Source organism: Corvus hawaiiensis, chromosome 1 (genome assembly GCF_020740725.1).
Source record: "Corvus hawaiiensis isolate bCorHaw1 chromosome 1, bCorHaw1.pri.cur, whole genome shotgun sequence".
In the NCBI taxonomy this organism is placed as follows: Eukaryota; Metazoa; Chordata; class Aves; order Passeriformes; family Corvidae; genus Corvus; species Corvus hawaiiensis.
The window spans coordinates 2,645,694-2,672,484 of NC_063213.1; the positions used below are offsets into that span (position 1 = coordinate 2,645,694).

General features: G+C 52.4%; 1 protein-coding gene across 1 annotated transcript; it reads right to left on the bottom strand.

Moving 5' to 3' along the window:
- Window positions 1-986: 986 nt before the first annotated feature.
- On the bottom strand, window positions 987-23,103 carry ZBTB47 (zinc finger and BTB domain containing 47). The gene is made up of 6 exons (XM_048310885.1): window positions 22,607-23,103; window positions 11,291-12,658; window positions 7,838-7,985; window positions 7,172-7,287; window positions 6,639-6,783; window positions 987-5,784 (listed from the first exon to the last, which is right to left on the bottom strand). Exons 1-6 carry the CDS (start codon window positions 22,607-22,609, stop codon window positions 5,423-5,425), a joined length of 2,142 nt encoding a protein of 713 aa, XP_048166842.1. The 5' UTR covers window positions 22,610-23,103; the 3' UTR covers window positions 987-5,422.
- Between the last annotated feature and the right edge of the window lie 3,688 nt (window positions 23,104-26,791).

Below are 26,791 nucleotides of genomic sequence, written 5' to 3' on the forward strand. Positions count from 1 at the left end.
GTTGTTGTGATGTGGCCCCTGATACAGGCTCCAGAAGTCTCAAATAAACTGGAGTTTGGTGCTCCCATGTGGTTCACCTCCATTATAAAGCTGTGGAGATGCCACCACTGGCACAGGGCAGGAAACCATAAAAGGAAAAAAAGCTGTTGTATAAAAAGACCCAGAAGAACTTGAAATATCCCATTGCTTGAACAACAAGAACCATATCTCAGCATGTTGGTCTGAGGACGGCAGCAAAGTTGGACATCACCTAGTGAAAGTCTGGCCTGAGGATGCTCTTCCACCTCTCCAAGAAGCTGTGTCAGTCCAAAGGCCGTCACAGATAAGAACTGCCACCAGCAATGCTGAGAGGCATCACTCCTCACTGCTGCCTGGTGTTTTTCTGGCTCAGATGCAAAAGCTCTGGTGGCTCAGGTCCCCCTACAGATAATGGCAGTGGCAAAGACTACATCCAAGGCTGAGGGAAAACTATCTCTTCTTTTAGTATCTTCCCAATATCCATGCTGATATTGTTGGTGAGGTTCCCCCTGCTCCATTTTAAACTAATCAAGGCACTGGGTGCTTTTGTGTGTGCTCCTTGGTTTCTCCACTGCCAACAGAGGAGATCAGAGAGACCCTACTCAGAGTTCACACAAACCTGATGGAGCCAGTAGGACCAGGAGCTCAGTCCTTACCCCAGGGCTGTAAGCACTGAATTCCTTCTTTTATCCACTCATCACCCTTCCCTGAAAAGCTCTTTTTTTGTTGGCCCCACAACAGTCAAGTTGTCTCACACATACACACACACCTCCCACCAAACCCAGCACGGAGCCTATACATGCGAAGCAGTGGCAGCAGTCAACATTCCATAGGAAGCTCATCCTCCCCGTCTCTGACTGCTCACACTGTTTCCTGAAAAAACATCCTTTAAAAGAAAAGAAAAAAAAGGGGGAGAAGAAAAAGATAAAGCAAAATTAAGGTAACAAAGAAAGTGGTGGAGCTTTAGGTTTTCTTTTATAAAAGACAAATTGTTTATTGATCCAGTCCTTCCACTTGCAACCTCTTTGGTAACAGTCATAACACTTACAGACTGGGAGAACGCAGTGGAAAGGCCCAGTTCTGACCTCTCACCAATTTCAGAACTCAGTGAGCCCCAACGTGCCTTGGTGAGAGGCCAAAAGCAGGTTTCAAAGCATGGCCAAGGACCTGGCCTCGAGGGACAACCCAAACCAGCCTCCCTACCGTGACTTGTCATGCTTGTGGGCAGCCCAGAGAGCAGCCCCAGCACCCCCAGGCAGAAGATGGCTTGGGATGGGGATGTCTGACTGGGAGTTGTGCCCTGGGAGGTGGCTTTGATGAACTTCTTGGGACCTCCGGGACACTAGCCAACGGGCCCGTCGACAAAGCAAGACTCGCCCGTTCCTGCGGTAGACAATGACTTGCCTCAGTTGGTCCCACGGGGATGGACTAATCCAACCATCTCAGCCTCCCCCTCCTCACACCATCCCAAAGAGAGTAACTGCTGTACTTGGAGTTAAAGATAAACATATATTGATTACACATGGTCATAAAAAAAAAAGTAATAATAATAATAATAATAATACATTTCCTAGAACATTACTTAAGACGCTTCCGAAAAGCATCCAAGCTTCCCCTCCCCTCCCCGCCTTCCCTTAATCTATACAGAATAAAGTGCTTCGTTTAGTTTGTTCACACTTGTAGAGCCACCAATACACTCTTAACTTGGCATGTTTGGGCAACCAATACTGAATGCCATAAAATAATACAGAGCCAAACACCAGGCATGAGAAACTAGTTTTGAGGCAAGTGCTTGGGGTTTCATTCATTTCCTTCAAGTTCCATGCTACAGAGGTTGTTCTTATTCCTATTTTTTTTCTCTTTTTTTTTTTTTAATTATTATTTTCTTCCTTTTTGAGTTCAACCCAATTCCCATCGTGGTTCCGTGTCTCTAGGCAGGGCTGCGTGTGGGGAAGCTCTTGACGTCCGTGTGAACAAAGGGCGTCTGTCCATCTGTCCTTCCCTCCTGACTTCGGGCAAACCAAGAGTCACCTCAGAGGAGTTGTCTAGCAGCGGATGCTCGTCTCTATTGCACTGTCACAGCCATTCCCACCCGTCCATCCATCCATCCATCCACCTTCCCACCACGCCGGGGTTATGGCTGTGGTCCGAAGGGCCAGCTGTGCCCCATGGATACGTGAGGCGAACTGGTCTGTGCTACCAGGCTCCTGGGATATATAAACCAAAAATGACCCTCCCCACATGATTCCCTCCCTCCCCAAAGTTCAAATGAAGGGTGGAGTGGGGAGAAGAAAAATTCCAACCCAGACAGGTCTGGGGTTTAGGTGTGTGGGAAGAGCTGTCAGCTGAATGTTGCGTTGCGGCGTATTCAGGAACTGCGTAATGGCAATCAAGCCCCTCTCCACCCTCGCGGTCTGTCAAAGAAGGGATGTGAGAGATTAAGGTGCAAGAGTTAAAAAAGAAAGAATTTTAAAAAATTTAAAATAAAACAAAAAGCTTGAAAACAAAACGGACCCAACTCTCCTGCCTCCTGCCCTGTCTAACCCCAAGGGGTGCAACAGGGCCAGCTGGGACAGATCCGGGATGGACGAGTCACCTCAGGAGCGGCTCGTCTGAGCTCTTAGCACGCGAAAGAAAACCAGACATGGAGACACACTGGGACTGAGTCCGGGTGTAGACAAAAGGGCTTGGAGGCCTTGTAGGACTCCTGGGAACTATGCAGGCCTTGGAGAGGGGAGGGAGCAGCAGGGATCTGGTTCTCCAAAGTGCTGTGTGCATGGTCACATCTCGACGTCTCCAAGTGGCTCTACGAGCAGGCTCTTGAAGGGGATTGGACGCAGTCACTGGGCTTTCCACTGGGCTTCCCACTGGGCTTCCAGCCTCAAGGAAGTGCTCTCATCTCACAGAGATATCCGAGGGGGCAGGTCCTCACTGGGGGAGGATGAACCGGGGCAGGAACAGGGAAAGCCACCTCCAGGTGAATGGGACAAGGGAGCACGTTGGCATGGGTGTTTACATGGGGGGAAGTCTGTCAGCTGATGGGCTCCATCACAGAAGACCATAAAAGCAAGGTGAGCCCTCCTCAGGGCACAGTGCTCCCATCCTGTCTCAAGGCTGAACATGAGGGGAAAGAAGCACAAGGAAGCCCAAGGGAATGGGATCTGGAAGGCAGCAGAGGAGGAGACAGCATGGACCACTCCAACACCTCCACGGGTATCACTGAATGCTTCTGTAAAGCAATCATCTTCCAGTATGGGTCATGGTCCCTTCAGACAGACAATGGCCCCAAGAGCCCTCATCCCTCATGGGTGTGTGTTTGAGAAGGTTTTGCACCATCCCAATGAGCCCCAGGGTCGTGGAGGGGGATAGCAGAGAAGCCTTTGGAACCCATCTGAGAAGGTCAATATGGTGAGGCAGCTCCACCATAGCAACCTCATTTTGCTCGGAGCAGGTGGAGTTGGGGGTGAGCTCACTGGTACTGGGAGAGGAGCTTGGGATCCACAGGATCCCAGACAACACAAAGATGAAAAGGAATTTGTTGCTCCAAAATGTTAACATCAGTCAGCTTTCCCAAGATGCCAGGCATGGGGGGCACCACTCAGCAGGAGGTGGCACCAGTCACTCAAAGAGCACTCAGGAGAACAGCAGATGCTGCCCTGTCCTGTCCCTGTCAGGCTCCTGCATGTCCCCAGTCAGCAAAGCCCCTGAGCATGTGGCTGAATCCTCCCATCTCTGCAGCGACAGCCCCAATGCTGCCCAAGTGCTTTGCTGATTTGGTCCAGGAGATGAAACACCAAGACTTTTCGCAGAGTCAGACCTGGCTCCCTGTCCCCAGCACTCTGTTGTCACCCAGCATGAGCTGCATATGAGAAAGGGCTCCTGCAGCCCACTCAGCGACCTCTTTCCTTCTTGCCTACCAACAGTGCTGTTCACCACCTCCTCCATGACCTAACCCATGTCCGTAGGTGACCTCAACGTTGGCTTTAGGAGCACGGCATCAGCTGCAACAGCCCCCCACCTCTTGCCAGCCCTTCTCTGCCCATGCTGGGTGCTCTCTGACTCCAAAGGGGACATTACCCCAGGCAGGGACCACATACAACCACAGTCAGTCCAGTGCATGACACCCTGGGACAGAGCACAGCAGCGAGAGACCCTGCTGGGACCTCAGTGCCCAACAAAAAGGTGACAGCAAAGCCTTCCTCTTCTCCGCCTCCTCCTCAGCATGAAGCCAGCCATATTACTTGTAGGTGAAACCAAAGACCAGCTCGACTTCAACATCTTCAACAAGCACTAAGCAATACCACAGGGCATCACCAAAACAAGCACAGCCCTCATTGGTCCACTCTGGTCCCCCCAAAACCAGGACAGGGCAACAGATGCCAGCACCACAATGAGAGGTGAAGCTTGGGAGAGCAACGCAGGCAACAAACCAGAGATTGGGACATTACCATCCCCAGGCTGAACACGGTCTAACTTTAGCTCTGAACCTTGCAACAGGACCGACCTGGAGCTCACTCGTCACTCAGGGGTTTATTCGGATTGTTAAGGCACTATTCTGGGCCGATTCTGCCGAGAAACAGAAGCGTCCTGCTGCTCTGTCCCAGGCTACCCTCCTGCCAGTCCCAAAGCTAGCTGATCTCTCCCAGGAACAGCTCCCTGACTCCAGAGCATCCCCAGGAGCCCAGCTCCTTCTGGGATTAGCAGAAAGGGCACACCAGAACCCAGTTCCCTTAGGGCACCCCAAAACTGAACCAACAGTGAGCTGCAGATGCCCCAAGATGCAAGGCGGGTGTTTGTGCTTTTGCCTGTGGAGGAGGAAAACCTGTTGCAGGGAAGGAAGACGTGTCGAGGGCTGCTAACGAGAGCGCGCTAATGGCTTTCCAATGGGGACATCTGCTCGCTCACCATGGGCCACTGGGGCTGGCAGTGGTGGGCTCTTCTGTGGTGCCCACCTCTCAACCCCGTGGGTGAAGAGCCTGACTTGAAAGACCAGCTTTACAGTACAGGGATTCAAGCACCACTAACTAGAATTCGGCTTAGAAGTATAGATGCACTGGCCAGCAAGCTCAAGCCCAGATATCCTGCTCCTCCCAGCCCCACCAGCATCCCAGCAGGAAGATGAAGCCGGCGTGTGGGAAGATGAAATGGACAGTGACGCCTTTTACCTACACCCTTATGGACGGATGGCAGTTTCCCCCCAACACCCACGCTCCTTGGGGGGACTTCCTCCCGCTCCCCCTCTCTGCAGAGAACGATGGGTGAGAAAAAGGAATAAAAACCCAAAACAACCCCAAAACGAGGAGGAAGGGGGGTAGAGAGCAAGCAAAGCCTTGGCTCCCCGGGGGAAAGGCATTCCCGAAGGGCAGAGCAGTCCGTGCAGGCGCGTGGCCGGGGTGGGGGACACCTAATTGTTGTTTGAATTTATCCTCCCCGCAGGAAAAAGGGGAGGGGGTGGTGGTAGGTGAGGAGGAGGAGGGAGGGTCTGTGGAAGAGGATGGAGCAGCGGCAGGGGGGAGACGCCGGGGCCGGGGGGCAGCGGAGCCGGGCTGGTGGCGGGTTGGGGGACGGCCGTGTCCGAAGCCAAGGGATTGCTGACGCGGAAACATTTCTCCTTGTGGGCTTTGAGCATGTTGGAGAAGCGGAAGCGCTGGCCGCAGACGTCGCAGGGGTACGGCTTCTCCCCAGTGTGGGTCCGGCGGTGCCGCTTCATGTTGGGGCGGCTAGTGAAGCTCTTCCCGCAGATCTCACAGATGTAGGGCTTCTCACCTGAGGATGCGAGGAGAGGGATGAGAAGCTGCTGGTTAGGCTGGGTGTCAGAGACTGGAAAGATTTGATATTTTGAGGCATTTTGGGGTATATGTGTGTGGGGGAAGGGCAGGTTGGGGCTTGTCCTGATGAGGCAGTGGATGGCCCCACACACCCCAACCCCAGAGCCTGTATCCCAGCCTGGCAGGGTCTGCCAATCGTGGCACACTGAAGGTGGTGCTCCACTCTCCCCTAATCCACCTCATGAGTGAGCAAATGACCAGAAGTCCCACCTGGGAGAAGGGCCCTTGAGGAACAAGAGGTATTTAAGGCCAAACACCAGGCCATCATGCTCATCTATACCCTACTTTTGTTTTGGAAGTTTTTGGAACCCAGGAGTTGGTAGCTATATGTGTGCTTTTCTATATCTTTTCTGTCTTTCTCTCTTTCTCTTTCTTCTCCTTCCAATTCCCTCTCCTTGGAATATTTTAGGCAACTTAACATCAAATGGGCTTAAAGTTTGCTAAGTTGAATGGGCCAAGTTAAATGCTGTGGGAAGTGTTTGATGTTACTTGAATGCTCTACTAAGCCTTTTGCCAAAGTTCTCTGATTTTTCTAAAGTTTGCCAGCAAACCTTTTGTTGTTTTGACCTCTTTAGAATATCCTGTTGGTATTTCTTCCATGTGTCCAACTCAGAGATCGTGAACCATTGTAAGCCCTTTCAAAAGTCTCATCAAGCGAGTTGATTGGGGCCTTACCAATGTCCCCCAAAACCCCATCCTTCCACCCACTCAAAGATGTTACCCCCATCCCAATGCTCTTTCCATGGGAGAGTCTGACTGAAGGGATTTGGGCCCAGGCAAGGGGGGACTCACCCGTGTGCGTCTTCATGTGCTCATCAAAGTACTGCTTCATGTTGAAGTCCTTGCCACACCACTGGCACATGAACTGCTTGTGGCCGATGTGGATGCTCATGTGGGAGCGCAGCTGGTACTTGTACTGGAAGCGCTCATTGCAGTTCTGCAGGGGCAATGAGTTGTTGATGAGCACCCAAAATATCCCCACATTCCCCTCAATCATCAGCAGCAAAGAAATCCTTTTTTTCCCCAAAAAAACCCCTAAAAATGGATTTTTGGGACCTACCCAGCCAGGTTTGCAGGCTAGATGGGCTTAGGGTGGGATGCAAAGTCCAGGCACTGGGGAACAGATCCTGGCATTGGACAAGTTTCATCATTAAGTTGGTGGGACCTTGAAGCCAGGAGGGGATGCAAAGTTTGGAAAAGCGTGGGATCATCCCTACAGCTGCACTGGCACAAAGCAAGGTGGAAGCCCCAAGAAGTGGAAAATCTTTCCCCAGATCAGTGGTTTTGCCCTTGTTTGAGGGGTGGGGCAATAGCCAGGACCTTACCTCGCATTTGAAAGGCTTTTCCCCGGAGTGCTGGAGCGAGTGGACCTTGAGGGACATGCTGCGCTTGAAGGACTTCCCACAGGTCTCACAGGTGAAGGGCATGTCCTTGGTGTGTGCTGGTGGGGACAGGGGCAGGGTCAGGAGCCCTCCACACCCCTCCACCATCCATCTCCCCACACCCCAGCTGTGGCTCCCAATGCCAGTGCCCAACCCCAGCAAACCCAAAGCATCTCTGGAAGATATATGGCAGCAACATTTCAAGCACTTCCCTGCCAAATCCCCATTCTTTCGGGTCTCTTCGGTGGCTCCAAGGCCCAGGACCTGACCACTGTTGCCATGTACAGCTTGCTTTTCAAAGCCCAGCATTGGTGTGGTCTGGTTGTCTTTTACACTGGTTACACTTCAAACCTTCCTTTGACCACTTCTGAACAATAAAATAAATGGGATTCCCCAGCACCACGTCCAAACCCAGCACTGAGCAGACATTGGTTCAGCATTGAATATCAGGCCAAATTTCAAGATGGTGATGTGAGAAAGCTCACCCAAGAGTAAGCCCAGCCCTGAACACCCAACATGACAGCAACAGAAAACACTTTTCATTGCCGAATTGATGGATCAACACCCCCAACAAGATCTCCCTGTGCCACTGGTTCCTCCCACACTCACCAACCATGTGTTTGCGCACGTGGGCCATGGTGTAGAACTTCTTCTCACAGATCTCGCAGGAGAACTTCTTCTCTGCATAGCCATGAACAATCTTGTTGTGCTCATGGAGAGACCAGAGCTTCTTGAACCCCTTCCCGCACGTCACGCACTGCAAGGAGACAGGAGATGGTCAGGGAAGCAGGGGAAGCAGCTTCATCCATGGAAAGGGAACATCACTGTGAAAGCTACAGCTGATACCAAAAATCATAACAACCAGCAAGTCTGATACAGATCTTGCCACGTCAAAACCTCCAAACTTCAGATATCTATCCATGGGATGAGCAAGGGATAATGGCCTTCCAGGGGAGGATGTGGCATCTCCATCAATGGCTGTATCAGGTGTTGCATAAGCAACAGCTCATGCACCAAGGCTCTATTCCCAACTGGGAATTTTATTCCTAAATGAAGATGTTACATAAAATAATCCCAACCCTCTGTGCACTGGAAAGTTGCAAAAAATATAAAAAGGAGGAGAATCCCAAACCAGGGCAGCGGCACAGCTCCAGTCTTCAGCAGATATTATGGGTACTTCACCACTAAATTGGTTTTCCAAACAGATCTGTGATTCCATTATATCCAAATTGACCAAAATGGACCCAAACCACCTGTCCATCAGCACAAGGAGAACAACATGACATGCAAAGTCTTTCCCAAGAAATTATGGTGGAGAATCACTTCAACTCCAACAAGTTCAATGTTCCTCTGGAAGTCCCCAGGAAAAGCTCCAGCTTTAGTGTGAGACCTGTTTGAGGCATGTGAGACCAGATCAGTGCTCAGGGAAACACAGGAGAGAGATGTGCACAAAGGAAACCACTGCCAGAAGCCAAGGGTCAACTCCTTCCCCTTTATCTTTCCATGACTCACATTCCTCTTGGTCAACAGGGATAAAACCATCCCTTCTCTCCTTGCAGATTTGTTGAGAAAATCATGCCTTGAAGGTGTCTTGCAACAACGTGGCTGAGTGGTACTCGTGAGCCCAGGGAGGGATTCCTCCACTTCTCCTCCTTCCCAGAGGAACAGATGCTCCTTGATGGGCTTCAACCAAATTTTGCTGTGATACCATGGAAAACACACCATTATGCTGTGCAGTCACAGTATTTTTCTGTATATATTTATATTTATGTGCCTCAAAGGAAAAATTAGGGTCACAGAGCCATTCCCAAGCCTCATCATCTTCATCTTGTCATGCTCGAATGTCAACATGAGTAGTCCTCCGAGTCCCACTGTTCCCAAGTATGTATTTCTATGGATCAGAACAGCTTTATCTCTGTTTTAAGGGATATTTCAGGGCTAATTCAGGACTAGAGCCTGATATCAAAGACACATCAATATCCATTTTCTCCACTTAAAATGAAAGAGGCTGAAGGGGAATTTCAAAATGAAAGGTAGAGGGAAAGCAGCAGAGGTAGGAAAACCCCCGGGGCTGGGACCAAACACCCTGGAGGGCCGAGTTCTCTGTCCTCAGTTACTGCTGAAAATCATCACTCAAAAATGTGGAAGTAATGCCCAAATGAGGGGAAAAAATGAGGATAAAAATTCTTGCAGGTTAAAAGGAAAACCATACTGAAGCTGGCCAAAAAACCAGCTTGAAGGACAACTCCATAAAGCAAAGGATGAATCACTTCTCAGGTGGTGGAATAGGATGCACATTATGGGGTGGGGAATGAACACGAGGAGCAGGATGGTGCTTAAAACCTGGAGCTTTATGGATGAAATTTGGGGACAAAACAGGGAAAGAAAGCAGGAGACCTAGCTGGGATAAGATGGATGGTCCCTCCATGGATCTGATTAAAACCCGAGAAATAAAAACTGCCTGTCGTAGGTACAGAGCTGAAAAAAATTCCTTTTCCATCCAGACATAATTCCATGGTATGTTGATAGTTATTAAATATTATCAGAGCAAATGGAGTGGATTTGGCTATTTGTAAAATTAAAAATGTTCAGTTAAGTGGGAGACACTGATCCCTTTTTCCGCAGAAGGAGGTCACTGCACAGGCAGTTGTGGTTCATCCTATTCCAAAATGGTCTGGAAAAGGGATAAAAAGGAGGGGGGGGGAAAGAAACAATGAGGTGACAGCCCCATGTTATCCACCTGGAAAGTAGATGAAGCTGAAGAAACATTCTGGGGAAACTCCTTTTTAACTGCTCAGGTTTTATGTCAGGCTCTGAAACAACGACCACCACACAGGTACTGGAGATGGCACTCATCCATTCTGGGAAAAAGCATCCAAAAAAAGCAACTTCAGCGCTGGGAATTTGTCTGGAAGAAGCACCAAAGGATCAGTGACTGCTTCACCTATGAGCCAAGACTGTTCCTGCCTCCATGTTCCCTGCTCATTCCCTATTTCATTTGGGATGCCATCGGTGAAGGGCTCCAGTAGCACTTGGGTTGTGTTACCTTCATCCAGGAGAGCTGTGAGATCATTGAAAATCCAGTTGCTGGTGGAAAGGGTGATGGGAGAAGCTCTCCAAAAATTGGTATATTTTAATTATTAGCAGCAGCATCCTGTAAAACAGCTCATCAGGAATTACAAGATGGGATTTTGGAGGGATCTTCAGGAACATACATTTGCTGCTCTGATTGGGTGCCTCCCTATCCCCCCAAAACTGCATGGATTTAACGGAGTCAATTTGCCAACACAGGATTTCATTAGCACAGCGGAAGGACACACCAAGCCCGAGCCATGCATGGATGTCAAAAGCACTCAGAAATTTGCTAATACACACAAAAAAAGCACAAAAGGCAGATTAAAACCATTTTAACTCCTGTCAGCAAATCTTCAAATTAAGCTGAAGGGGGTTCAGCCTGGGTGGGAACACTGGAGTGTGTCTCCATCAGGAGCTCACAGTATTTTATCCAGATTAACTGAATAAATTCAAAAGAAAAATTATCCCTCAAAAATTAACTCAGTGTTATCACCCAGCCAGACAAGAGGAAGCCACAGTCCCCCTGGGACAAATCCTCTGATCCCAGGCCACTGTGGGACCCTCCTGAGCCTGAATATGGGTCATGGCTGAAGGAAGGTTCCCTCCCAAGTGCCCTGTGCCAGCTGCAACATTATCTGAGCATGAGCTCATCCCATGGTGTAGCTGGGTAGGATGACCTCCATGGTGTTTGGGATGTCACTCCTTCACTGGGATGTCCCACCGTGGTGGGATGCTCCTCCTTTGGTGGGATGCCCCCACCTTGATGGGACATCCATCCCCTGTGAGATGCTTCACACTTTGGTGGGGTATTTCCCCCTTGGTGGAACATCCATCTCCTGTAGGATGCTCCACACCTTGCTGGGCTGTTTCCCTCTTGGTGGGGTGCCCATCCCTTGGGGTATGGTCCACCACAGGGTAAGGTATTTGCCCCTTGATGGGATGCTCACCCCAGTGGGATCCACGCCCTGGATGGATGGGCCTGCTCACCTGGATGTTCTTCTCACAGTCGGTCTGGTGGTGCAGCAGGAGCTCGCTCTCCAGCAGGAAGCGCTTCCCGCACTTGTCGCAGATCTGCATCCGGCTGTGCGTGACGTTCATGTGCTTCTCCAGGTACCAGCGGTTGTTGAAGATCCGGGGACACTTCTTGCAAGGATAATGCTGCTTCTCCTCCAGCTTCACCTTCTGGCCCAAGCCATCCTGTTCCTTCTTTCTCTTCCTTCCCCTCTGGCCTTCTTCTTCTTCCTCCTCCTCCTCTTCCACCTTGGCCATCTCCTGGGACCTGGTTGCCATGGCAGGTTTGGTGGCTTTGGATGCCCGGCTGCCCCTGCGGGGCTGCCCACTCTTTTCCCTTTTCATCTCTGAGGCATCTTCATCATCATCGTCATCGTCCTCTTCTTCCGTCGTCTCCTCCAGGTCTTCCTCCTCGCTGCGCTCCTCCTCCTCCTCCTCCCCCACCTCAGCATCCTCCTCCTCTTCCTCCTCCTCCTCCCCTTCCTCATTCTCCTCCTCCCCGTCCTCCTCTGTGTCGCGACCATCCCCGTCTGGCCGCCCCATCACAGCTGCCTCGCTGGTGGCTGCCTTCCCCTCTGTGCCCTTGGAGACATTGAGGGTCTGGTTGTTGAGGTTCACCTCCACAATGATCTGCTCCCGGTTGTAGGAGCCCTGGCTGTCCAGATCCTCCTCAGACTCCTCACCCTCCATCTTACAGACAGCAGGACCTCCATCCTTCTCCTCCTTGTAGTACTGCTTGGCTGGGCCAGGGGGAAGCGTCCCACTGCCTGTCCCATCCTCCACCCGCACCGAGAAGGGGTCATTGCCCTCCCGGGCATAGATTTTGGGGTGAGGGGCATCCACCTCCTGTTTGATCTCGCAGTAGTAGGGCGGGGGTCCGGCACAGCCCTCGGCAGGCAGGGCCATGTCGGTGGCCAGGCTGAGCGAGCGGGTGTCCAGCAGGTCCTGGCAGGAGGACGCGATGTTGTTCATCTGCAGCACGGCGGCCGCGTTCAGCACGTCCTGCACATTGCAGGAGTTGACGAGCAGCTTGGAGGTGTAGATGAAGTTGAGGATCTGCTGGAGGCCCTGCGAGGTGAGGGCCTCCAGAGAGAGCTCCACACGCTGCAGCTGCTTGTTCTGGGTGAAGAGGGAGTGGAAGAACTGGCTGTAGGCTGCCAGGACCCCCTTGTGCGCCGGGAAGATGCTCTTGTGCTGCACCAGCACGATGTCCACGTCGCACAGGTCCGGCTGAAAGAGGCGCTGCTCGTTCAGTCTGTCCATCAAACACGTGAAGTGGAGGGCTACATCCTCCACCAGGGAGTACTCAGCTGAAGGGTAGTCAGTCGTTTTTTCGACTATCAGCTGTGGGGAGGAAGGAAATAAAATCATTCAGGACTCTTTCCACCCCAAAGTCATCCTCCTGGCCATGCCACCCATCCCTGTCTATGCCTCATAAGTCAGCAATACTAACCAAGAAGCTCAACCACCACTCCCAGCTTGGAGACACCAACCATGAATTTCTACCACCAGCCCCAGTTTGGAGATACCAACCAAAACATCCCATCACCAACCCCAGTTTGGAGATACCAACCAAAACATTCCATCACCAGCCCCAGTTTGGAGATACCAACCAAAATGCTCCACCACCAGCCCCAGCTTCAGAACACCAAGAAGCTCCACCATCAGGCCCAGCTTGAAGACACCAACCAAGAAGCTCCACCACCAACTTGAGTCCAGAAGACTCAACCAGGGAGGAGAAAAAGGGCAGGTCAAGGCCACACGAGCACCCACTGATATCCCTTCAAGGTGGGTAGAAGACACCATGGCCACCAAGGAGGTCTAAAGCCAGGCTCAGGTGTCCACACTCACTCAGCGATGTCATACAGGAGAGGAGATGGCTTGACCTCCTGAAACAGATGGAGATCCAGGTGGATATCTGCCCCAAGCAGGAAGCCAATTTTAGGCACCCACTGAGATTTAACCCCCTAAATAAAAGGAAATTAGGATTTTATAGCTCCCTGCTTCCACAGATAATTACACAAAGCCCAATATCCTTTGATATTTCTGAATTACGCTGCGTGCTCTTGCTCACGACAGCAGCTCACTCGCAGCTGGATTCATTGGGATGATTTATGCACTTTTTAATGCTCATTTTCCATTGCCTGGGGAAAGGCACTACCTGGAAAAATTCAAATCAGGGAGCAGCACCCCCAGGCTGGGAAATGCTGCGACTGCCAACGCTCCCCAGGCTGAGTTTGCTGGGTGTTTAATCCAACTCCCACATATTTTGCATGGTCCAGACCATCCCTGATGTTCATCCCCTCTCCTGGTCTTACCTGAGCCCCAGGATGAGTGTGACTGCTACATCCCAAATCCAAGGGATATCCCACACCCTAAATCCAGTGCCTTGTATTAAAAGAAGGTGGGACACAACCTTCCGCTCTGCTTTCCTTGCTGAACGCCCAGTTCATGGATGGAGACAGATCTGGACCCCTTAACACCCTCTCTCCCGACCTTTGCAGGATGTGACCAAGGACATGGTGCAGAAGAAGGGCAGAGATGGAGGGTTCAAACCTGCCAGGTTTATCCTGCACCTCCTGCTCCAAAAAGAGTTTTTCAGCTCCTTTTTTTTCTGGAACAAATGACAGCTCTCAATCAACACACAAATTCCAGCAAGACACATTCTGTTTGTCTATTCCTTTCTTTTTTTTTCTGGTGAGCCAAAGGCAAAAGCACACACAGACAAAAAAGTTTAAATAATCAAAAAGGGTGTTTTCTTCTCTGTTTTCCCAACAAGCAAAAAAATCTCTTCCCCCTCCCTGCCAAATTTTTTCATTTTCATTGGATTTCTGCTCCAAAACCAATCCGTCCAACCAATTGGGATCTCAGCTTTGCATGGTTCTGATAGCCCTGGAGAGCCCCAGCAAGTGCTGGCACCCAGGGAAAAACATGGAAAAACCAGTTCTGCTCCAAATTCTTGGCTCTGCAGCCTGGAGTGGGGCAAAGAGGTGGGACAAGTGTTGGGTGTTTACATATTTTTATATACATTTTATAATTTATATCTATTTAATATTTTCAATATTTTATACATGCATGCTTATTTATAGTTAAACGACTGATACATAAAAATATATAAATACATAAACATTCTTTATATATGTATTTGCTACAAAATGCTGCATCCCAGCTGGAACATCCATCCATCCACCCCCCCATTTTCTGAGCCTCGCCACTGCCAAGAACATTTTGATGAGATCTTGGATGGTTCAGCCATCCCCCCCCCCCCCCCCCCCCCCCCCCAAGACACGTAGAAAATAAATAACGATATAATAAGTATCAAAAAACTGAAGAGACAGCAGGAATTCAGCAGAGCTGTTTGCCAGGTTCTCTCCTGAAAAAAACCCTACATTCAGGTTTTTCCCCGGGGATCCGTCTCACCTCTTTCCCCACATAGGACACCCCAAGCTTGGCACGGAGCAATGGGTGCAAAATAGGGGGAAATGGGTCTGTCGGGCGGCATCGCCCAGCCTCAGAAACAAAAGCCGGCTTTTTTTTTCCCCTCCGGATCGAGGATTTTTGGCAAAAGGGGCTGATCCCTCACCCAGCGCCGGTCCTTGCCAGGCAGCTCTAATCAGTCCCAGCAGCGGCGAGGACAATGCGTGTCTTGGCCGCGTCCCGCCGGTGACTTCAGCCCGGGCTTGTCAGCGGGAGGCTTTTGCTCTTTATTGCTCTCAGATGCTTTTCGTGAGCTTGCCCGGAGCCAGAGCCCCGGCCGAGACAAGAGGCGCCTGCCGGGGTGAGATGCCGAGAAAGACCCCAACTTGCCCCAAAATGCCCCTCCGGCAGCTCCACTGGAGCGGAGAAGCCTGACTAATGGGGATTAATGGGAGGGTTAAATCCAGTGCTCTTCCTCTGGGAAAACGCAAATATTTGAAACACATATCTCTTTTAATATTTAAAAAATACTTATATTAAAAATACATATTAAAAAAAAAAAAATTACGAGTTCTGCTCTTTTCCACCATCACCACCCTGCTCCTCTGGCTCTGTTTAGTCCCAGGAGCAGGTCACCCATCCCATCTCCATCCCCTGTCCGAACTTGGGGAGCTCACCGGATGCACTAACCCAGGATGAACCCTAAAACTGCGGGCCCCCACCACACACTGCCAACCTCTAAGCAAGCTTTTGGCACCATTAGCCCAAAAAACACCCCTAAAAATTATTAGAAAGCAGCGTGGCCATGAATTCGCCACCCCGAGGGGCCGGCGCCTCCAGCCAGCCCTCCCCGCCCTGACGCTGCCCTCCAGCTCTATTTTAAGAGAGTTTTCACGTGATGCTGCCCAAGTCCCATCCCAAAACAGCTGCTGGGGCAGGAGGGCGGCCAGAGGATGGGGAGGATGCTCGGGGCGAGGGATGGGTTGGATGAGGCCCGATGGCGGGGGATGGAAGGAAAGGATGAGTAAGGAATGGTGGTGGACGGAGATGCTGCTGCTCGCTGGAGCAGCCTCTCTCCAGCAGAGCCACCAAAGATCCCACCACAGGAGATGGATCCCAAGCTCCGTTTCCACCCACATCCCCCCACCGTGTACCTCAGTTTCCCTAAACAGCCCCACCAACACCTGATCACCTGCCCAGAAAGGTGTTTGCTGCCGGATTTAAATCAAGGTACCAGGATAAAATGCTATTTCTTTTAGCAGCTATGGAGAACCAGATCCTTAAACGTTCCTGCATCTCTAAATCTCCCCAAAGGACCAGTAGGTTGGACCACTTTGGATATATTTAAATACTCAAATCCTCAGTCCCCCAGAAGACCATCTCTGACCTTCACCTGCCTCTTATTTATTTAATTAAATATTTATTCATTTCTATCGCCCTCATCACCGCAGCGTAGAGGACCATGAGCAATTCTTTCCCATATAAGCACAAGGACAGGGGGTTTTAGGGTATAAAACTCACATTTAAGTGGTGACAAGACCAGCTGCCCGTGAACCACTTTCCATTCAGCACAAAATTTGGGTATTTCTTTAAATTTTTCACCCTCAAGATGTACAAGGAAAAACAGCAATCTGCTTTTCTGTATCATTTCCAACCACCCAAGCATTCATAGTTGACCTTCAGTATTAAATTGCATTAAAGAAAAGTGCTTTAATAAGGAGCTAAATACAATGTCAGCACTTGCTCCTCAAAAAAAAGAAGTGCCCCATGCTCTCTTCCCGGTTTGGACATTGCTGCAGTTTAGGGTGAAAGAGCTAGGCTGAAACTATTTAATGTCAAAACTTGACTTTTGCTAAAGAAAGAAATATTATTAAATCCCCCTTTTTACAGATTAGTTCAGATGACACAAAGGAACATCGTTACAAATCCCAAACACCGGCGCTTTCGGTTTTAATCCTTGGCCTCCTACAACTTGCCCTCTACCTTCCAGGCCCTTGCATGAAACCTTCAGCCTTTTCTCTCTAGTTTTGAGGCCATTAGAGGATTTTTAAAAAATGATGTAACGCTCGTGTCTTCCCGCAGCTCCCCAAACCGGGATGCACCGAGACGAAGCCGCCCCAGAACGAGCAGCGCTGCTTGGACCGTGCACATCCCATTGCCAACCCACCCATTTCTGGAGCACGGCCATGCATGGAAACCTGGCAGAGGGATAAACCACATCCCCAGGCGCCCGCCCCTCGCCTACCTTCACCGCTCTGCCGTCCCCTCCCTCCCCGGGGAGCTCTCCCGTGGGGGCTTTCGGCACGGGACCGCGCTGGGGGTGGGGTCTGCTCGCTCCTCCGACGGGTGTTTTTATTTAATTAGGAGAGGGTTGTCCGGAAAAACAAGCAGGAAGGGAAAACAATAGCCCGGCCACAGCCCCGCCTGGCGAGGCGCCGGCCCGCACGGCCCCGAGCGCCCACCGCCGGCATCCTGCCCGCCGGGATGTGCCGCGCACCCGCCGGGGACCGGAGGCCTTGGGGATGCAGGTGACACCTCTTGAGGAGGTGATTTTTTTTCCCTGCGTGTTGTCTAAAAGGCTTAAGGGTGCCCAAAGTAGAGCCATGTGCAGCAAGAGCAGGTGAGGGGAAGGGGCTCAGCGATGCTCCCAGAGCCTGTGCCATCCCAGGGTGTTGGACAGCCCAAAAAACACCTCCCAGCCTCTGCCGGGTGAAGAAGAGCATTAACCCAGCTGGAGGACAGTCAGATGCTTCCCAGGCTTTTTTTTTTCTCCTGCCTTTTGGTTGTTCCTAATATTTTATTAATGATATCCAGCATTTACAGGCTTTGGCTCAAGGATATTTTTCCCAGGAACAGCCTGGGAAGTTGGTAGCAGCACCAGGCCCACCAGGACTCCTCAGTGCAAGGGAACAGGGACAACTCCTTCCTCCATCCCTGTCTCCCTGAAACCATGGGCACACCTTTGCAAAGGGGAAAAAGATTAATTTGGAGGTTTTTTGGCAGCGCCATGGCTGCCAGCAACGTGGGGAGAGCAGCGGGATGAGGTGGGATGAGCAACACAAGGCTTCATCCGCTGGGAGCAGGCACTGGCTTCCCAACAGCACAGCCCACAGAGGGTTAATGGCTTCGTGCTTTTTTATTTATCTCATATTTTTAGAAATATTTAAATCCTACCTGGGTGCTTTTCTCCTTTCCTTTTGCACACAGAGCTGCAAAGCCACAGTGACACTTCCAAGGAAGGATGAACAGATCAACCCCACCATCACCCCCCATCCTGAAACCGATGAGGTGATGCTGCTCCTGGGGGATGCCGCCACCGTGATGGCATCGAGGACACTGCCCCTCTGTTCCACCAGGGGTGACAGTGAGGGCAGTGCCAAGCCCTGGGAGTCCATCCCGACACTTCCCGTGGGAAGTCGAGCACTGTCCCCTGCACCAAGCACAGCCTCTGCTGCAAAAATACCGAGGCTTCAGCAACGCCGCATTATTTTCATCCCAAGACAAATCCCAATCCCTCCAGGAGAGCAGAGGCATCGCAGCCGGGCTGGATGGACCCTTCTGTCTGTCCCTGTCCCCTCTGCCAGGGCTGAAAGAGGCGCAGCTCAGCCAGACCCAACACGTGGTGCAAAAGCTCTGCAGGTAATTCCAGAGCTGCGCCAAGCCAGGTTTGGGGTGAAATCCCGAAGGGATGCTGATGGATTTCAGCAGAGCTGGCATCGCCCTGGCAAATGCTGAGGACAGACAGGACAGAAGGGCCATGGGGGCCCCGCCAGTGCCTGGCATAGCCAGTGACACCCGGCTGATGGAGATGTCCCTGAGCCATCGCACTGGCACGGGAGCAGGCAGCGGGATGGCATGGGATGGGATGGCATGGGATGGGATGGCATGGGATGGGATGGCATGGGATGGGATGCTGCCCTCCATCTACAGGATGCAGGACCGCCCGCAGAGTCACTGCCAGGGTGGAAGAGCACGGGGGACACGCACACACGCAAAGCCACTGTCCCCCTCCCTCCTGTGCCCAAGAAAAACAAGCGGAGGGAAGATTGAGGGAGGAAACGAGGACAAAACCCAAGGCTGACCTCCCCAGCCGGGCTGTCGGCCAAGTGGCTGCACCAGGGGCCAGCTCCAGACCGCTGCCCAGCCCAGAGCACCGCGCAAGGCCGGGGAGGAGGCATCACCCCCCAGAGACCCTACGGATGTCCCCAGTGCCACTGAGGGAAGGGATGGATGCAGCAGGGCAAGCGGTGCTCAGAGCCACCCCACAGCTCATAGGATCCCCCCAGGAACCCCAAATTCAGTGCAGGAGCAGGGATGGTTGCAGAGGAGCAGCCACCACATTGCTTGTGCAGAGCCTGAAGGCATCGTAGCCCCAAGGCAGCCGCACGTCCGTGTGCAGCCAGGCAGTGCCTGGGAAGGGGCCGGGATACCCAGAAGCAAGGTAGGGGGGATGGATGGATGGATGGGTGGGTGGGTGGAGGGATAGAGGGATGGATGGATGGATGGATGGGTGGGTGGGTGGAGGGATAGAGGGATGGATGGATGAGTGGGGGAAGGGATGGAGGGATGGAGGGAGCCTCCTCCCAAGCGCTGCTGAACGAGCCTTTCATCAGAGGGCAGCATCCCCCTGCCTGGCACCGCAGTGCCCATCCCTGGGGCAGCCCCCACGGCCTTCCAGGTGGATCAACAGCGTGGTGGGATGTGACACCTCCAGGGTTTTCCCCACACTCAGTTCCCAGTAAACCCTAAAACCACAGCATTTCCTAACCCAACCACAAACTTGCCAGAGATGTCCAGGATTGAACCTGTCCCAACATCCTGGGCAGGACTTTCCATTCCAGAGCATTCTCTCCAAACCCTGGCTCTGACCCCAGGAATGGTCTCCATCTCCAGCTCCATCCTAAACCCAGCCTTGACCAGGGCTCTTTGGGAAGCACCAGTCAAGCTTCTCTAATCCAGCCATGGAATGGTTTGTGTTGGATGAGACCATAAAGATTTTCTTGTTCCAACTCCCCTGCCAGGGGCCATCTTCCTTTAGATCCAGTTGCCCAGATCAAGGATCTGGATGCATCAGATCCCTCCTGCCCAACACTTTCAACATTTTTATGAACATGCATTATTTTTATCCTTATTTTTATCCCAATTTTCCCAGTAACTTGGGGAGCAGGGCTTTAACTCAGACAGGGTGTCAGCAGCCCTGGCTCCAGGCAAAAGATATAATCATAAAAATAATAATAAAAAATGACAGTTTATTGTAATTAAGTCCTCTACCCATCACATCTGCGCCACCATGGCCAGTCTTTCCCCATATCCAAAGGCATCCCAGTTTTCCTCAGCAGGAGAGGTGGATGAAGACCGAGTTGGCTCAAGAGGGGACAGCAGCCCCAAAGGACACGGGGACAAGTCCTCAGGTGTCCCCATGCAGGAAACCCAACAGGGCCATCCCTGCCCTGCACAAACCACTCTGACAACACAACACATTTCCCTTAGAAATAAGGAAAAATTAGGGGCAGGAGGTGCAAGGCCTGGCCCCGAGCTCATCCTCCCCACCAACGTCCACTCCGGCTTTACAGGGACCCGTGGGATGTCAGGGGACATCTAGGATGCAAAAGCACATGGAGGATATAGATATCCACATTTTTGGGGCCAGGAAAATGTGGCAGCAAATTGAAAACTTCATCCCTTGCTGCTCCTGGAGAGTCACTTTGTCACGGCCATCACCAGGTCCCCATCTATAAAGGCTTAAATGCAGCAGCGTGGGAGAGCCTCGGTTTTCTCCTCCAGCTGGAGCACGGAGGGAAGACGGGAAAAATCAGCAATTCCCCCAAAACCTTCAAAGACCCTCTGATGTTTTGACACATTCAGTTCATCCGCAAAGGTTTAGGGTTCCCCCCCCCCACCTCTTATTTTTCCTCGAGCAGAAAAATCTGCATCTTAAAAATAACCAATATTTAATTAAGCAGGCAACAACCAACCTCCCGCTTCTCCCTCCCTTTTCCAAAGGATCCATCTCCAAAGGCGGCAGTGGGTTATTTTTGTGGAGGGGGTGACAATGTCTCTGCTCCAGACGCGAGACAGGAACACAGGGCCGTTTATCTCGCCTGGTGATAACCGAACGCTCCGTTAATTCCTCCCGGGGAGAACAAAGCTCCGCCGTCATTCCAAGCCCAGGTGGCAAAGGGGACCCTGCGGCCACCCCGGGAAAAGCCCCTGGAGCGGTGCTGAGCCCAGCCAGCATCCTCAGGGAAACTCTGCAGTTGGAGCCAGAACGTTTGCACCCAGCAAGATTTCACCACAGATCCAGGGAAAAAAAAAAAAAAATTAAAAAATAATAAATCCCTTAGTGTCTTTCCAAGGAGGAATTTTGCTTCGTAAAGCAAATCTTCCTCTGGTTCTTGCCGAGGCAGGGTGTGGAAGGAAGGTCGAATTCCCAACTTTTCCCCGTCTTCCTCGCGGGGCTGCTGGCTTGGGTGGGCTCTGGGTATCTCCATCTCCACCTCAGGGCGTGAAACGCTCCCCAAAACACCCCGGTGTGCCCCCGGTCCCTCAGCATCTCCTCCGGGAAGGGATGCAGGGGCGGTTTCAGCAGTGATTTCACGCCAGAAGGAATTTCACAGGCCGAGTGTGATTGCCCAGCGTGAACCCAAACCCAATCCCGACCAGTTTAACCCCAGTACCGCGGTCGGGGGTGCCGAGCCCCATCCCACCATCCCATCCATCATCGTTTCCTTATTTTTCCAAGCCTGGACTTTCTTCCCCTTCCCAAAAATCCACTCGGACGCTTCCCGGGGCGTTAGGACGGGCACGGAGCCAGCACTGGGGCAACCACAACCCCGCACTTTTAGGGATGGGGGAGGCACCGAGGTACCGGGAGCCGCGATCCCGTGGTCACGGCGCATCCCAGGGGATTTCTCGTGGATCTTCCCAGCTCAGCCCTGCCCTCTGCAACTCCAGCTAAGCCCCCCCAAAACTCCACCGGCCGATAAAATAGGTCACTGCTGCAGGCGAGAGCCCCATCTCTGGTGTTGTTATTATTATTATTATCATCATTATTTTTTAAGAGCAGGAATGGAAAATCCCTTTCCCGGCCCGGAGAGGGGTGGGATGCTGCGCCCTCCCTGCAGCCTCGTTCCTCCAGGATGTTGGGGAGCGCCCAAGACGCCCCAGACCCCCCGGGAAAAGGGGGCCCACGACGGGAACCAGCCATGGAGAGGGGGGGAAGGCGGGCAGGAATTGGCACAAGGATGGAGTCATCCGGGGAATGGGAATGGCCGAGGAAGCGGCATCTCGTGCGCCCCCCCAGCGAATCCTCTGGCCTGGGGGCTCCAAAAGTGTGTGCGTCCCCCCAAATCCTCCCAGTGACCCCCGAGCTGGGCTGGGGTCCTCCCAAGGGGTGGGGGGGAGGGGGGGGCCAGACCCCTCCGCGCGGCTCTTCTGCACCCCCATCCCCCCCTAAGGCACCCCAAAGGTGGGGAGGGGGCGAGTTTTTAATGCCATTTTCACCAAACACAGCCCATTTTCGCCTTGCAGGAGGGGGGACCCCCATGCAGCCCCCCAGACCCCCCCCCCCCCGCCCCAGCAGAGCGTCACCGGCCCCAAGCCCGGCCCGGCTGCGCTTTTTGTACCCCCCCAAAAAATCCACGACCCCCCCCCCCCCCCCCCGCGTGGATGCAGCATCGCCCATGCAACCTCCCCCTCCCGCATCCACCTCCGCCGCCCTGGCCGGGATTTGGGCAAGTTTCGAGGCCTTTGGGAAGTCGGCAAAGCCCCGGGAGCGCGAGGAAGCGACGGAGGAAGGAAGGGGAAGGGAGAGGAGAAAATAAAAGCGAGGAGAAAAGGGAGAAGGGGGGGGGGGGGGGGGGGTTCAGGCTCTACCATTTTGATGCAAAGGTCTCCGCGCTGAGGAGTCCCGGTCCTCCTCCGCTGGCCTGGGGTTTGTGCTCTCCATGAAAAAAACAAGGAATTGGTGGGTTGGGTGGGTTGCTGGTTTGGTGGCTTTTTTTTTTTTTCCTTTTTTTTCCTTTTGGCAGCCTTATTTCTGTTTTGGTTTGTTTTTTTTTTTTTTTTTTCCGCCTTTTGGAGGGGGGGGGGGGGGGGGAGGAAATCACCGCGCCAGCGCTGCTTGCATCCCCGTCCCTCTTTTCCTTTTCTTTCCTATATTTTCCTTTCTTTAATTTTTCCTCTCCCCCGTTTAATCTTTCCTTTTTTTCCCCCTTTCTTTTCTTTTCTTTTTTTTTTTTTTTTCCTGTTTTCCTCTCCTCCTCCTCTTCACCTCATCCTGCCCATCGCCATGTTCGCCCCTTTTGGGAAGCCGGAGGAATGCGGAGCGGCGGCGGCTCCGGCTGCCAAGAGCCCCGGGGCCGCTGATTGGAGCCGCCGCATCAGCTGGGGCCGCGGCTGCCCCTTTAAAGCGACAGCAGCCACCGCCACCCCCACGGGGACACCCCCCCGTCCCCTGTCCCCGCACCCCAACCCCTCCGCTACAGCCGCCTCTGCAGCGCAGCATCCCCCGGGAGCATCCCCTGGATCCCTCTGGGGCGGGGAAACTGAGGCACGCACAGCCCCTGCCCGGCCTCATAAAGACACCCCGAGGTGTTTTTTTTGGGGTGTAAAACCTCCATTTGGGGTGTCGTGGAGTAACACTGAGTTATTTAAAAATGGGCTTTGGGAGCGTTCTCCCGTTTTTTTTGGAGGAAATGAGGATCCCCCACCTGGATGTGTTTAAGGTGCATTTGGAGCATTAATTGGGAGCACCCTCTAGATCCCACTGGAGTGGGGAAACTGAGGCACACAACCCCTCACCCGCTCCCCAAACCCAGTAAAAAGATCCCAATATTTTTTGGGCATAAAACTCCAATTTGGGGCATTGTGGAATAATGCAGATTGATTTAAAAATGGGATTTTTGGAGTGTTCTCCTGCTGTTTGGAGGAAATGGAGATCCCCCACGTGGATGTGTTTATGGCAGATTTGGTTATTGGGAGCACCCTCTGGATCCTGCTGTGGAGAGGGAAACTGAGGCACACAATCCCCTCATACCACCCCCTCACCCCCAAACCCATTAATAAGACCCAAGGTTTTTTTGGGGCATAAAACCCCAATCCGAGGGATAAAGAGATAATGTTAATTATTTTAAAGGGTATTTTTGGCACGTTCTCCCACTGGTCAGAGGAAATGGAGATCCTCCACTTGGAGGGTGTTTAAGGAACATTTCCTTACAGGAGAGGGATCCCCCAAACCCCCTCAGGGCCTGGGATGGGACCTGTGGGACACAGCCAGTCCTCAATACCCTCCAAAACAAAGTAAAACCTCATTATTTCACCCGCAGCTCTGCTTGGCTCTCCCTGATGGTGAGCGAGGGGTGGATTTTATCTTCCCAACACCCCCCAGCCTCATCCAGGAGCTGGGTACCCCAAAATCCTCGTTCTGGGGACCGAGGGGGCAAAGCTGGAGCAGCTCCAAGGTATCTGTGGAGGACCTGTGCAGAGTCCCGCAGCGGTCCCACACCTCCAGCACCAGGACAGGCTCTGCCCCTCATCAGGAGAAGCCCAGGAGGTGACCAGCCAAGGCTCATCGGGATGGCGACCACCGCCCAAGACCCATCCTGCCCTCACCCTTCCTGCAGACTCCACCCAAAATGCCACGGGCACACGGATTCCCTTCCACCGCCCTAAAAGCAGAGCAGCACGATGGCTCTGAAGGGCACTGGGGGCACCGCCGGAACGGCGGGGCTGCTCCATCTTCATCCCACTTTCCCCTCTCCTCTGGTTTCCCGAGCCACTCCGTGCTGCCCACGTCCATGTGGTAACGTCTTGCACTTGTTTAGACTCAGCCCCGCTTGCCGTGTGCAGTAACTTCTTCCAGATGTGAGCAGCTCTTTGCATAACGTCCCCGTGGCCACGTCCTGCCTGCGCCGGGTTCATTTCAGAGCTCTTTAGTTATTTATTTATTTATTTAATGCCCTTTCTCACTCTCAGCCCTGCTCTGCTCTACAGGAAAAAATTCCTGGCCGATGCCACCAGAACATCGTCCCTATCAGAAAGCTTTTTGTGAGATAAGTGTTTGGCCCGTCCGACATCTCTCCTACCCTGGAAACTTTTCCAAAAAAGCCACATAAGCTCCTGGAAGTGCAGCCAGTGCCGAGGGTGAGGGTGAGATGAGGCTGGAGGTGGGAGACAGGGATTTAAGCTCTGTTCCAGAGCCCAAACCCCTGTGGCCTTTTCATGGATGTGGCACAGGGGACCAGGGAGCTCTAGAGCTTGAAGTCCTCATAGCTCTGAACTGTGAAGGTCTTCAGGGGTGGTCAAAGCCCTGATGCCACTCTGGGGGGATCACCAAGAGGTTCTGGCTTTTTGGAAGGAGCTGAGCCCACCTCTCACATGGAGACCGGGTCTTTGCCAGACACAGTTTTTCCTTCCTGATGTGGGAGAAGCTATTCCCACCGAGACAAGGGGAAAAGCCTTGGAAGGGGCACAACCAATGACACACTTGGGAGAAATAATTTATTTGACCACAGTGACCACAGCAAAGTTCCTGAGAGACAAAACACAGGTGGTTTTGTGGCCGCAACCACCCAGGGGCTACGTGGGGTTTGCTGAAACAGCTTCCCAAAGCTCCCAGCAAATCCCACCCAACCCAGTGAGGTGAGATCCCACCCAGCCTGGTTTGGGGGCTTTGTTGTGTTGGTTACTGAGGCATGTGGGTGACTGATCCCTCGCTGGAGCTTCTTCAGCTGCTGGGATTTCTTACTGAGGGTAACTCCAAGCTCTTCGTGCCTTCACACAAAGTTCTGGAAGTTCTGGAGTCTTTCTGGAAGGCTGTGGGCTGGGAAACGGCTCTGGCACACCTTGCACAGTGTCACTAACTGTGGAAAATGATCAAGGAAAGGGTCCACAGAGGGATCTGAAGGTCCAGAGCTCAGTTCAGTCACTGTCAGGGAACAGGTTCTCCAGGAAGGCAAAGTTCTGGAGAAACTGCTAACAAGGAGCACATGGAGCAAGGCTTGTTGACACAGGAGAAGGGTTGGGTCACCTTCCTGGGACTTTCCAGCAGTGTGGTGGCCACAAAAGGGACATTTCCTGTAGCTTTACCTCTTCCTTTCTCTCCCCAGGCCATGAGATGGCAACCACAAGGTCACAGAGGGTCTTAAATGAAAGATCAGCCACAACAACACTGAGGAGAATGTTTAGGGAAAGCAGGAGAGGTTCCTATTTCCTTGGTTTAACTGATCCCTGCTACTTCCATTTGCATTTCCATAGTTTCGGACTTCTCCAAAGGAAGCGTCACCAAGGACAAGGGACAGGAAGAAAGCTGAGACCCTGTAACAGCTCAGAGATTTTGGGGTTTGTGAGGAACCCCAGAAGAACCTGGAGGTGTTTAAGATGTGTAGATGTGGCACCTGGGTACAAGGTTTAGTGGTGCATGTGGCAGTGCTTGGCAGTTAATGGTTGGACTTGGTGATCCTGAGGGTCTTTTCCAACCGAAATGATTCTGTGAAGAGCCAAGTAGACCTGGAACGACGAATTCCAAGGTGGAACCATGTCCTCTTGCTGGCTCTGCCTGCCTGGCATTCCCTGCTTTAACAGCTGTGCTCTGCTGAGCATCTCCTGTGGGCTGGAATTCCCATGGAGAAGTGCTGCAGGAGATGGTGAGAGGAGGTTCTGTGGTGTCCACCCTTCCTCAGTGGGTCAGGGCACCCACAGGCTTGGGCAGAGAAGGAGGGAAGAGCCCTCCAGATTCCCAAGGGACACAGGATGGAGGCTGGGGACATGGTCAGCCCTTTAGGGATGTGTCCTGGGCTTGGCCAGCGGTTTTCATTCAGCAGCTGGTTTTCTGAGCAGGATCATGGAAAAGAAGGGATCAAATCAGGCCAAGGGAGGGAGAGAGAAAGAACAAAAAAATAGGGGAAGCAAGAACATTCCTGGAGGCTCTCTGGCCTCTCCCCCTCCAGCCTCCTGAGAGGAGCAGGAGGAGGAAAGAGACAAAACAAAAGGCACAAGAAAAGAACGAGCCAAAACAACACTAACACGAGGGTTGCAAGGTCCAAAGCAAGCAGTGCCGGG

What these genes read in the sequence shown, in the direction of transcription:
- ZBTB47 (XM_048310885.1), bottom strand. An exon ending in ACTGTGAGAAGAACATCCAG is followed by an intron (nt 7,986 to 11,290) that starts GTGAGCAGGCCC and finishes GTCTCCTTGCAG; the next exon opens with TGCGTGACGTGCGGGAAGGG. An exon ending in GCACATGAAGACGCACACGG is followed by an intron (nt 5,785 to 6,638) that starts GTGAGTCCCCCC and finishes TCGCATCCTCAG; the next exon opens with GTGAGAAGCCCTACATCTGT.